We start from the raw sequence: 13,876 nt of genomic DNA on the forward strand, positions 1-13,876 counted from the left end.
GTGCAGTGAGTTAAGGCGCCACCTGTAACACTGGCATCTCATAAGGAAGTGACCTGTGCCAATTCCAGTCTCTGCTGCTCCATTTCCAATCCAGCTTCCTGCTTATGCACCAATTCAAATCCCAGCTGCTTCACTTCTAATCAAATTCCCTTTTAACATGCCTGGGAAAAGTAGTAGAAGATGACTCAAGAGCTTGGGCCATTGCCACCTAAATAGGAGACACAGATGAAGCTCCTGGCTCCTGGCTCCCGCATGTCCCATCACTGATCTTTGCCAGTTAGGGTATGAACAATTTGGGAAATGAACTAGAGAACTGAAGATCTCTTTTTCTCTGTTTCTCCCTCTCTTTCAGTAACTCTGCCTTTCAAATTAGTAAATAAATAGACAAATAAATAAATCAACAATATTTTAGAAAAATAAAATGAAACAATTGCAGTTTAGACACAAATTAGGTTTGATGATATAAAGGAATCACCGTAAGCCTGTGTGTGGTAATAATAAAGTGATTTGATTTTTAGGAGGCAGTCCTCTTAGAAAACGTATTGAAGTAGCCAGTAAAATAATACTATGTTGAATCTTGCTTCAAATAATCCAGTTTTCTTGGGATTTGGTGGAGGATTTAATTCAAATGAGATTGCATAAAAATAGGTAACTATGGAATCTTGAGTGAGGCATCTGAAGGATTTCATTCTAATTTTGTAAATGTTTTACATTCCTTAAAAATGCTTTTAACAACACACACAAATTCTTCTGACAAAAGCCCCTCTAAACTTCTTAATCTGATGCAAGTTTTCCTTTAGTTCTACATTTGTATTAATAAAAATGAGGCAGAAATCACGAGGAATAGCATTCTGCGGTTCTAAATCACAATAGATGTTAATGTAGTTACATACTGTGTTCATACTGGAAGGTGTTTTACACTATAACCTTATTTAAGGGAGATCACATGCTTAATTATTGCATACAAAGAAGGCCAAAATAGAATCCCATGACCCTGTTCGACTCCTTTGTGCATCCTGCTTCTCACTGGCCATCTCCCAAGGTTTTCAACTTCACAACCCAAACTTTGCTTCTCTCTGTCTTCCACAAACACTACTGCTCACACCTTTTTTTTTAACCTTCTCAACTGGCTTCTTACTTTTTTTTCTTTTTAAAAAATTTTAAGCCCATTTGACATATGTACAATTTAAAGTCACAGATGAGCACAGCTTTCATTTATTTAACTCATATATTTACTTGAGACAGAAGACCCCTCCTGCAGGTTCACATCTGCCAGTGTACACACTGATCAGGGACTGAGCCGAGGCTGAAGCCAGAAGCCAAGAACTCAAGCCAGATCTCCCACATGGGTGGCAGGGACCCAAGCACTGAGTCATCACGTGCTACATTCCAAGGTCTGCGTTGGGAAGAAGCTATAGTCAGGAACAGGGCTAACCATCAACGCCAAGTACTAGAGAGGGCAAAGAGGGTATTCTAACCAGAAACTCATCCACTCAGCCTAATGCCTCCCTCATATTTCTTTTAATTGTTTGTTGATACATTAATTTATGATACAGCCCAAAGCATGCAGTGGAGAATCATAACCAAATTCCTTCTAAACCAAGTAAATTCTTTCAGCAACATCTTCCTCAGCAAAACTGAATACAGCCTCATGAAATATCAGCAGTGGCTATAGTTGTCCAGCAGCTTGTCAATAATGATTTAATTCTCTAAGTCAAATTTGCCAGCACTATACACCTTCCAGGTAGGTCTAACAAGCAAGAAGATAATTCATGAGTTCTTCTATTTGGGAGGAAATAAAAGGCAGAGGAAATTTACTACCTTCCTGATTCTAATTATGGCCAGCTCTGATTTTATGGATTCAATGGAAAATTACCAAAAAATAAATTTCCAGGACATGTTAGATGGACTCTGATAAAAACATTTGGAGTTCTGACTTATGTCCCCTATCACCACTGTGAAGTTAGTGTAGAAAGTTTCCAAAATGTAAACTTGAGTCTTCTGAAAATAGCCTTTCTGACGTAAATAATAAGATCTGCTCTAGAGAATTTTAACAAGGAATATGCATATCCTACATGCCCTGGGAACTTTTTCTACACGCATACATCTAGACCCCATGTAGGGGCCTAGAGTCATTAACCCTGAGAAAAGGGGTAAGTGTGGAATACTTTGAAGAATTTCCACATTTGATGCTCACTCTTGGTTAAGAACTATTTGGTGACTGAATCTAACTTAATTACTCAATACTGTTCCAGCTAGTAAGTTTTAGAAGAGATTGAATAAAGCAGCTGAAGCATAACGTAACCACTGTGAAAATGATTGGCCTAGCCTACCACCACGAGTCACTAATGACACTGTGAAGGAAAAGTGGCAATTCTCTCAAATCACTAATGAGCTCTTCTCTTAAAAGACTCTATTGGTCATTGTTAGAAAGACTTGTTTTGGAGTAGAGTCCAAATGGACAAAGGATGAATGTGTATTTTAAGTGGACACTTAAGTATTACTGTACCTGGAAGCCACAGAGGGGTATTTGTAAAATCAGAGCTGCCACCAAGCTTAAAACGGATCCCTTATCCAAAACTTGTCTTTCCCCGAAGCCCCATTCTCAGTTTGCTCAAACTGTTTGGAACCATTTGTCATTCACTGAACTCACCATGCTTCCTCCAGTCCCTGTAAAAGTGCAGGCTGCTTCCACTACCTGCTCTACTTTCCTCAAACATGGTTTACAACATAAACACTTGGACAATGGCACCAAAGACCACATCCTGCTTAAGCCAATTCTCCAGCAGGGCATGATGAATAAATGAATGAATGTTCACACAGGGTGTTTCATGCCATGAACAGCTCTCTAGTGATAAAGATGGCAGCCCACTTCTTTCTTTTTTTTTTTTTTTGACTGCGTAAATTACTCTTTAAAAAAATTTTTTTAAATAATAATAAGGCCCACTTCTAAATTATTCTTTTGTCTGAAATTTCACCCAGAGATGCAGAGGAACTAAAGTCCAAATTTCCTTTTTATGTTAGGGAATGTCCATGGAAATTTGGGTGAATTAAGCAAGCACTTCTCATCTAATCATCTTCAGTGCAAGGGGCCAGAGGTTTAAGTACACTGGGCTCAATCTGGGCTAGCTCTGTTCCTCTTTGGAAAGGAATGGGCTCAGGAAACAGACAATAGCCCTTCAGCCCTTGCCACCATGGGAAACCCTCTGACTTTGAAGAACACAGCTTGCAGCTCCTTGGTCCCTTGCACATCTGAGGATAACAAACCAGAGACAATGGAACACAGCCCAGGCAGTGGAGTTGATGTCTCTCTCCTCTTTAGCAACTGCAGATTGTCCTCTACCCGGTAACACTTAGTGAGAATAACCAATCTGGTTGCACAGAAAGCTTTGAAAAAATAAAATAACCCCTTATATATTTCCAAGAGAGAGCTACAGACTAGCATGCACTGATGTTTTATAAGAAAATCATGAGAAGACAGCTTATAATTGAACATTGTAAAAATAATTGCCAGAGGGAGAGAAACTGTCTTTAAGCCAATGGGTGTTCCTGATAGTTATTTAGGCTTTGAATAAACTCAGCTTTATAACTTTGTCTAGGTGTCTATTTTGTGCGGAATTTCACTAAGCCCTGACACGGCTTTCACAAAAGCAGGAAAAGCAGGCTACTGAGTGGCTGTGGAAGCATTGATGCCCAGGTCATTGACTGTCCACAGACCCTGGACGACAGGACAGGCTGGCTGTGCATGTGCTTCTCTGTTAAGAGGCCAACTCGGGCTCATTTCCTCGGATGCCATGCTTTGACTTTTTGCCTTATATGGGAAAAATCTGAGATTCAGGATGTTTATTAAATTGGGTGTCTTACTGCTTCCTCTGGTTGTTTGCCTTAGAATTTAACTTACATTTCTGTTTAGAAAAAATTTCCCAAAAGTTCATGAAAAACGTATATCAGGAAAAAACTATGCATGGATTTCCAAATTTGTGTCTATCAAACTTGTCTTTTCATGCCATTTTTCACATTTTAAAAAATATTTGCCGATTTATTTAATTTGAAAGACAGAGACAGACACCTCCATTTGCTGCTTTACTCCCTCAAATACTTACAATCCTCAGGGCCAGTGAGGGCCAAGGGCCAGGACTGCTCGATGCATGTCTCCCACACGGGAAGCAGGGACCTGAACACTTGAGCCACCACTGCTGCTGAGCAGACAGGAGCTTGCTCAAGTGCCCTCAGAAATGCAATGTTCTGTGCAAAGACTGAGACAAGTTTCTAGTTAAGCTAACACAAGATCCTTTGATCTCTCATGTTACCAGTGGCTGTTCCTCTGGAGGGCAATGGGTCTTGAGACTCCCCAAAGCTAACCCAGCATCTGACCTGGCCCAATATTCAGTGAATGAGCAGAATCAGTAATTCTTTAGCCAGTCACCTTTGAGGTGCCAAGCACCCTCCCAAGTGCAGAGGCAAAAACAATTAGATAAATCAAATAAGATAATTACCCTCAAAGACTACATTGTCTTTTGGTGGAGGGAAGGCAGAATTATCAATACCATATAAATCACAAGTAAATAATATTGCTTTAAGTTGTAATTAGCACTAGGAAGGAAGCCAACAACAGAACAATTTAAACAGAACAGAAGTGCCACCATCTTAAGTTACTGCTATAGATTTGGTTTTATTTTTGAGCACTGCAAAACAGTAAAGCAATACAGTCCAGTGAAAAGTTATATTCCTACCCTGGAAAATACAGGAATCAGAGAAAAACACTAAGGCAAACAATTACAGAAGAAGAAATCCCAATAGCTGACAAGAAATAAATGCGCAACTTAATATTAGAGAAAGGCAAGTAAGAACAAGCTGATGGTACCTTAAAACAAACTAGACACTGTTATACATAAAAAGACACTGTGAAGGAAGTGAAAAGACAATCCATAGAATGGTAGAAAATATTTTCAATCCTTATATCTGATAATGGATTCATGTTCAGAAGATATAGAGAATTCATAAAGCTCAACAACACGAAAACGAACAACTCAACCCCAAAGTGGGCAAGGGACTTGAACAGACATTTCTCCAAAGAAAATGTGCAAACAGCCAGTGAAAGATAGTCACTATCACCAATCATTTAAAAAAATATATAAATCAAAATTGCAATGATACACCACCGTATGCCCATTAGGTTGATTATGCTAAAGAAATCACATGTAAGTATGTTAATGAGGATAGGGAGACACTGTTAGTAGGAATGTACAATGATACAGCTACTGAAGAAAACAGTATGGAAATTCCTCAAAATTAAAATAGAATAACTTTAGAATCCAGAATTCCCCTCCCAGGTATATATCTCCCTGAGGAATTGAATATTTGTACCCACATCCACAATAGCATTATTTACAACAGCTGAGACATGAAAGCAACCCATGCATCCATCAACAAGCAAGTGGATAAGTAAAACCTAAAGAATTCACACACATACAACACACTTTATTTGGCCTTAAAGGGAAAAATAACTCTGACATAGACACAACACAGATGAACCTTGAGGACGTTACACAATATGAAATCAGTCATATGTTGTCAAAAAGACAACATCGTACGACCCCACTTCCAGAAGACAAAGGCAACAAGATCACTGAGACAAAAAGCAGAATGGTGGTTGCCCAGTGGCAAAGGGGAGGGAGGATTAGGGAGTTCCTGTTTAATGGGTGCAGAATTTCAACTTTACAAAATGAAGGGTTTTAGAGAGATGGTGGTGATGGTCACACAACACTACAAATGTATTTCATATCACTGAGATGTACACTTACAAATGGCTGTGATAATAAAGTTCATGTTTTGTATACCCTACTATTACATAATATTTGGGAATCCATACATTCTTAATGACACACCTCTTAAATGAAAGTGCTAGTCAAGGCTCTGGAAAGACATACTGAATAGTCTCTTCTTCCTGAGAACAGAAGGCAATAAATCCACTCTCACCACCCAACTCTTACAGCTCTAGGCTGAACTTATGCCCAAGACAATTCTATCATCTTAGGGTTCATTCAGTCACGACCTGGAGTGGAGGGGCCTAACCTGAAAGGTACACTCCAAAGGTGGCTGGCAACTACTGGTGTTGGCAAGACTGGCATCACCAGGAGGCTGGTTAGAAGTACAGAATCAGGGCAGGCATTGGGTTAAGTCACATTAGGTGGCAATATGGGTTAAGTCACTACTTGAGATGCCAATTCAAGATTCAGCAACTCCACTACTTTAAGGCAGCTTTCTGGAAAAGCAGAGCAAAGTGACCCAAGAGTTTGGGCTCTTGCCACCCATGGGACAGAACTGGACAGAGTTCCAGGATATTGGCTCAGCCCCATGTGGACTGAGAACCGCTGAGGCCAAATGGAGAATGAACCAACAGATAGAAATTCTCTCTCTCTCTTTCTGTTTCTTCCTTTCTTTGTCACATTTTCACTCTTTCAAATGAATCTTTAAAAAACCTGTAGCATTTCTGTAGCACCCCAGCACTTTCTTGCAGAATCATAATCTGCATTTTAATAAGATTCCTATGCTGTACTTTGATGTTTGCTGAGTGCTGCCTTCATGAACTGACCAATTACAATCTCTACCCCATATGTCTCCCCACAACTACCAAAATCCTGTTTCGGTCTTTCCTCCCAGCATCAAATGAAACAATGTAGTGGGCTTGCAAGCTTTGAAAACATGCAGGATTTCAGAGTTGGTAGGCATAGTATCAACAAACTACTCAAATAACACATACAGCATTGACAAGCAAGGAACTGGCAGGCTCAGCCTGTTGCCAAGCAAAGGGGAGCTAGTCTACAGGCATATTAATGTTCCTTCAAAAGATAGTGATTTGAATATCAAAGAAGTAAGGCACTCCCTCAGGTGAAAAATGATGAGGTCCATGAATATTTGTAAAAAATGACCCACTTCATTATCCTACAGTGAAAGTGACACATATAATTTTATCAGCGATGATACTCAAATACAGTTTCAACACTTCCTTCAAACTTTAACGATTTTATCAAAAGGCATACTGGGAAATCAGAATTTAAGCTATATTACATAAAAAGAAGATACATTTTTCCAAGCTTTTGCTCCATTTTAAAAAGTGAAATATAGCCAGAACTTTTTGGATCAGCATTTATCATGACATTTGGTTCTTCTTTTATGTACATTTATGCTAAGTGGACTTGTCCAGTGCCAATTTGTCTTCAACAATCTGCTGGACCCAAATTCTACTACTGTATATTCTTCCCCCTTGTCAAATTATAGCTGCATGTATTTGTGGTAAGTAAACTGATGCTTGATGTTTTAAACACAATGTGGAATAACCAAATCAATCAACTCATTCATACCCGATGAGAGTGTGGATTTATGTGATTTCTTATTAACACCTATGAACAATGCAAAATATTTCATACTAATTCACTCCACAACTCAGTGTCCCACATCCTGCTGGGATGTTTCAGTCCACTGTGCTACCACACACACTGGGCTTTAACCCCGGGGTTGGTCGCAATTATAGTAGACATCCGGTCATCAATGAATTACCTTGTCTACCATGAGGAAGTTCTCCAACGTCTCGCCGTTTTCACAGGTCACATCGCCAACGTCTCTGACGGCACTGGGCAAGATCTCCTGCACCTCCTGGGCAATCATGCCTATCACAAAACACTCAGGCAGGTTTAACGAGGGACACACCTTCGCGGGCGCACATCAGAATGACACAAGGCAGCCATGTGTATAAGTGCACACTTACCCTAAAAAAGCTTTTGTTTTCATCTAGGATGCTTTTGAGGCAAATAAATTTTTTTTCCTTAAGAACTATGATAGGATAGGGGCTGGCATTGTGGCAAGGCAGGTTTAATCTTCATCTGCGATGCCAGCATCCCATATGGGTGTATGGGTGCCGGTATTCTAGCTATTCCACTTCCAATCCAACTCCCTGTTAATGAACTAGGAAAAGCAGTGGAAGATGACTCAAGCACTTCGGCCCCTGGCACCCATGTGGGAGACTCAGATGAAGCTCCTGGTTGCAGCCTGGCTCAGCCTTGGCTGTTGCAGCCACTTAGGGAATAAAACAGCAGATGGTACAGTGTGTGTGTGTGTGTGTGTGTGTGTCTTCCTCTCTCTCTTTCAAATAACTCTACCTTTCAAATAAGTATTAGAAAAGAAGGAAGGAAGGGAGGGAGGAAGAGAGAGAGAGAGAGAGAGAGAGAGAAAGAAAGAAAGAAAGAAAGAAAGAAAGAAAGAAAGAAAGAAAGAAAGAAAGAAAGAAAGAAAGGAAGGAAGGAAGGAAGGAAGGAAGGAAGAAGGGAGGGAAGGAAGGAAGGAAGGAAGGAAGGAAGGAAGGAAGGAAGGAAGGAAGGAAGGAAGGAAGGAAGGAAGGAAGGAAGGAAGGACTACTTGGACCTGGTAAAGCTGTGTATCAGGCTAATCCTTTGCTTGTGACATCGGTATCCCAAAAGGACACTAGTTCTAGTCCTGGCTACTCTACTTCTGATCCAGCTCCCTGCTAACAGCCTGGGAAAATAGCAGGAGATGGCTAGATGGCTAAAATCCTTGGGTGCCTGCACTCACTTGGGAGACTGGGAAGAAGCTCCTTGCTCCCAGCTTCTGATGGGCACAGCTGTTCTAAACTCCCACTCCATTAGCAAGAAGACTCCAGTAAACAGACACAATGTGCCCAAACTACTCCACCAAGACATTGGGGTGCAGGCATCCAGATGCTAAGCCAAAAGAACCCAGAAATTCTTTAACCTTCTCTGTTTTAACGATTATGAGATTTCCCAAAGCATGAGAGACCAAATGCTGTCAAATACTACAACACACACCCTCCAAATAAAGAGAGGATTACAGTTTTAATTGTCCACTACATAGAATTAAGAGGGAATTTGTGTGCATACCTGTTTGATGTGCAGCGTTTATTCCCATTGCAGATGCAAATTCAGGCTTGTATTCATATTCAACAATCCTCATCTGGGCTATTCTTTTCAGCTGTTCATTTGTGTCAACCTAATTTAATTAAAGAAGAGCAGACTTCACCCACCTAGATATTTGCTATTCAAATCAATACCCACGGTGACCAAGAGAGATTAGAAATATTTTTTTCTGCTGTTCATTCTATTTTAACAAATATTCTTTCTTTTCCCCTCAAAGTTTCAAAGTTCCCATCAGTGGCTTTCTTCCCCTAATTCATAAATGGGCCTAGAGTTTTCCTGTCTAAATCATAGGGCCAAACTCCACCATTCACTGGTCTTGCCTTACATTCTTTCCTGCACAAGGAGAACCCTCATTCTGAGAAAACAGGATCTTACTTTGGAGCAAAACAACCACTGTTTAGGGTTGCAAGGCATAATTTTCAAATGGGCCCAGGGCAAAACATGAGTTTGCAATAGAACATGTAGGGCTTCATTCAACTTCCAACCTGGAGGAATGCGTAGACTGTATTGTTCATAGTATTTAGACATTTTATTGGAGGAAATTGCTCGTAGGGGATTGTAAGCTCTTCAGAAGGCAGCTCTCCTCCTGTTTCAGAATTCTCTCCCAGGAATCCTGTACTGAGAGCACTGTTTTTCCACAGAAGGCACTCCCAGCAGTCATTCAAGGGTCCTCAAGAAACCGCACTGGCTCTCAGCAACAGTAAGAAGACAATAGAGGGAATCTTCCCAAGTGCTCAGTGAGTTCTATCCAAAAGATTCCACTTTGAGCTGGACTTTGCCAAGCGATTGATGATATTAACAGAATAAACATTTTTTGCTTAATGACCTTATTTGACAAGTAGCAAGTTAGCACCCTATGTAAGCTCCCCAATCATCTTTGGGTACATAACTGGATTACAAAATCAACAGTGTCCTTATAATTAAAAAGAAACCACATAGGCTTTCATCTATGAGTCAGAAGAATAAAAAAATGCTTGTTGTTGTCTTAAGAGAAACCCTGTCGAGGTCCTCAGCTTTTCCCTTGATTCATTGTATGAGGCAGCAGGAAATGCTCCTGGATGGTCATTTAGGATTCTCAGTGCCTGACTATAGTTTGGCTGGTTATATAAAAGGGTGGCTATGTGCTCAATTGGTTAAATACACTGGTTTTACTTTGGTTACCTATCCAGAGTATAGTGTTGAGCTATTTTGATATTATCACCAAACTTTTAGTTCAATTCATCCATTCGTTTGTTTCATTTGGCTAACATTTACCAATCACCTTCAACAAATACCTCACATACAATTAGGAATTGGAAATGGCCTAGACAAGCAGACGCCTCACATATGATTAGATTATAGTATGAGGTGTGGTGCAGGGTAATGATGTAGTTAGGGATGGAGAATTATGGCAGTTCCAAGAAGGCACATATAATATTCTAGGGAAGGAGACAGCATAAAAGAAAGCTTCCTGGCCAATCAGGACTGGTCTCAGTCCCTCTTCTTCAGTACCTTGGCTTGGACCATTTTCCCCGCTTCAGCAGCTCTACTTCGACCTCTCAGTGTCAACATCCCTTTCTCCAAGCAGTGTTCCTTGATCTTCAAGACTATGAAGAGGTCCTCTGCTTCACATCCTCACAGCACCAGTCTCAACTGTCACTAGACAGTTGTGTCCATTTTATTCTGCCTTGCCTTACAGAATGTACACCCCGGTGGACAGACCTGAGCTGTGGTCCTGTCCATCATCTTCTGACAAGTTTCTAGTCCAATTCCTTGCATGTGGTAGTTGCTCAACTGATTATTTTTCAAATACATTGTTAGGGAAGTAAGGGGAAGGGCAGGGAGAAGACAGAAAGAATGCTAGGCAGACAGAACACCTTGGCAGAAAGATCCTTGAAGGATGCCTGGACAACCAAGGCTGAGTTTGGCATTACCGGACTATAAAGGTTAAGGATAAGGTCAGGGTAGGGAAGGTCTTACAGCTCATGTAAGAAATAACAAGTATAAATATCATATTGTCTGTGCATGTATCCATCACTGTGAGCTCCTTTGGTCATTAAACAAGTATTTACTGAACAACTATTGCATGCCAGAGCTGGTAATTGTCATACTCAATGTCCTTGCATGTTTTATTTGAAGCTTAAATTGTGATAAAAAAAAAAACCCATTCCTGCATGTAAAGTTTGTGTTGTATTCATTTCAGAACCTGCTCAGGGCCCAGAAAAGAAAACAAAAAAGAATGAAGGTACTGTCATGGCAGGACAATTTTTGAGAGTAACAGAATGGAAGGAAGGAAGTCAACGAGAAGCCAGCCTACCTACCTTTCTACTCCCAGGCCCTGCCCGAGTCTTTATGCACTGCATCATGACAGTGCTGTTCTTGTTCCCCACCTTCCCCCTGGTTCCTGTGCATTCTGCATGAGCTTCCACTAGGGAACAAAGTGGAGGCTCAGTCAGTTCCTTTCTTGCTGAAAGCAGAGAATACACCTTCACTCAGGCTGTCCAAGATGCAGAGAAGAAAAATGGTCTCTGGTTTCCAAGTTGGGCCCTTGATTGTATTTTCCCTTTTTCTAACTGCAACCTTAAAGTTATTCATGTATTTAGCAAATATTAGACATAGCGATTAGGTCCTGTTGTACGATTACCATCCTGTTTTAGAGAGTTTTTTTTTTTCCATAAGAAAATGTTAAGAGTTATTAACTTGGAGACCTAACTGTCTTACATAACAATGTCCCTCAAAGGAAATGCTCTTCTGATTTCCAGGGCTGGCTTGGAAGCATCCCAAAGCCAAATATAAATGCTGTGTCTGGCATGTTCCCTATGAACACACTTGGCCCAGAGAAAATCCTTGAGGCCAGCGCTAAGCTTTCTTTGAATCCTCCCCAGGAACTCCACACAGCCAGCAAGCACGAAATGTCATTCTTTGCTCATTAGTGTGTGTGGAGTAAGAAGCCACAAGCTAAATGTGGGTTTTCACAACAGTTTTGGAAAATTTTGACTGTACAGGTGAATGAACATGTTTGTCCTGCCTCTTCACACCAGAGGTTTCCACATCATGAAATCAAGAACCTCATCGCACAGAAGACAAATGCTGGTCTATTCAGAAAAGGCCAGTTGTTATCTATCATCTGGTTGTAGTCCACATCCTGCCTTAGCCCAGTGCCATGAGCAACTTGGGTGACACCTGCTCATTCCTGGCTGAGGAACTTCTGCATGTGACTCTGAGGGAGACTCTGAGTGTGTTTTCACTTTCCTGGGCTTTTCGCCTTCAACCAGCAGTCTGGCTGATGTGGTGGGGAAAGGGCAAAGCAATCTTCCAGCATATCTTCTTCACTGATTTCTTGCTCTGGTCTTTGCTTTTCACTCACTTGCAGCCTGTTTTCAGTCTTCAGCAGGGAACCTCATAGATGCACTCAACCCTCAATAACCTCACTTTCTTTTTCTCATTGACATCAGTACCCTGCAGCTCTCTTAGGTTTTCAGTGGGTTCCTTCAGCCACTTTCTGCCCAGGATCCACTGTAAGAACTGTATTTCCTTCTCCAGTCTGCACCCACATTGGTAAAAATAAGACCACTGGCAAGCCAAGTAGCTCCTCATATGGAATGATTGCATCTCACAACTGTTCCAGTGACATGGGTTCCAAATGTACTTGCATCAACTTTTCTGAATCAATGTGCATCTGTGTGAGCATTAGAGGGTTCCTCCACCAGGACTCTAGGCAGTGCTCCTGTTTACCTTGTCTTGAGTGAAAAGACACACAGGGCAAAGCAACCATCCACAGTCACTTTCCCATTTTACAGCATTTGGCAACATGCTCGGATATTACATTTGGCAATATGAGCTTGTCAGGAAACCAACTCCAGCAAGGCAGACTTCCCTATCAGATGAGGAACTGTCTCCAGTCCTATGCATGCAAAGTGACCAAGGGCAGGATTACCATTTGAATGATGGTATCCTATTCAAAATTCATGTGAAAACTTAATGTTCCTCTTCCATCCCCTCCACTACATGAAGATACAATGTTTGAGGAATCACCTTGGAAGTGGGAGCAAGGGCCTTCACCAAACACCAAACCTGCCAGCACTTTGGACTTCCTGGGCCCTAGAACTGTGAGAAACAAGTTTGTGTTCTTTATAAATTACCCTCTCCATGGTATTCCATTATACCAGTACAAATGGATTAAGACAGTAAGCTTCCCAGAGAAGTTGGAAGAATGACTTTTTGAAAGTTGAAAAACTGAGCCAGGGAGACAGATGAAGTTCATCATCTCTTTTGTCTCAAATAGAAAGCAGACAAGAAAGATGGGATTTTCAGGGACATATATTTCATAAATGTGGAAAGAGCAAAGGTAGAACAAATACATTAAAATAATATAATGAATGAATCCTATAACTTGCATTTTGTACATGCAAATAAAATAGCTATCTACTCTACAACTAGAAAATGTCTTACATCTATGAGCATAGAAAAATCTCTTAACAGGGATAGAATGAATATGGACAACCCCTGTGCACAGATCATAAACAAAGGCATAGAACTCCCTGGTCTAAAATCCCTTGGCTGGTGAAGCCAGACCTAACCCTCTAGTCCAAGAATGGAATGCAGAAACTTTACATTTAGAGCCTGGATTGGTGTAACCTTTAGTTTAAATAGATAAGACTTCCAGGAAGGTATCTGCCACTCCACGATAATGAACTTCCCTCGGACTAAGGAGCAATGTTTGAACACTCTGGTAGATGAAATTGCTTGTTAAGTCTGAGAGTAGCAGGAGCATTTCCTACGTGTTATATTCCATTCCCATTTCAATAAGACTCAGGGCAAATTTCATAGACTGTTTCAAGGATAAGTTTTTTTTTTTAAGATTTATTTATTTTTATTGGAAAGTCAGATTTTACAGAGGGAAGAATGACAGAAAGATCTATTAAAGCCAGACTCCAGGAGCCTCT

At 40.7% G+C, this 13,876-nt stretch overlaps 1 protein-coding gene across 1 annotated transcript in view; it reads right to left on the bottom strand.

Moving 5' to 3' along the window:
- Positions 1 to 13,876, bottom strand: part of MYRFL (myelin regulatory factor like) — a 112,890-nt gene that overhangs the window by 23,980 nt on the left and 75,034 nt on the right. Inside the window, exons 12-13 of the mRNA XM_040978215.1 lie at positions 8,916 to 9,024; positions 7,561 to 7,670 (exon numbers count right to left, since the gene is read on the bottom strand). Of these exons, the coding sequence (XP_040834149.1) occupies positions 7,561 to 7,670; positions 8,916 to 9,024 (219 nt within the window). The remainder of the gene's footprint in view (positions 1 to 7,560; positions 7,671 to 8,915; positions 9,025 to 13,876) is intronic.

This window comes from Ochotona curzoniae, unplaced genomic scaffold (genome assembly GCF_017591425.1).
Source record: "Ochotona curzoniae isolate NIBS_2020 unplaced genomic scaffold, NIBS_Ocur_1.0 contig_1014, whole genome shotgun sequence".
In the NCBI taxonomy this organism is placed as follows: Eukaryota; Metazoa; Chordata; class Mammalia; order Lagomorpha; family Ochotonidae; genus Ochotona; species Ochotona curzoniae.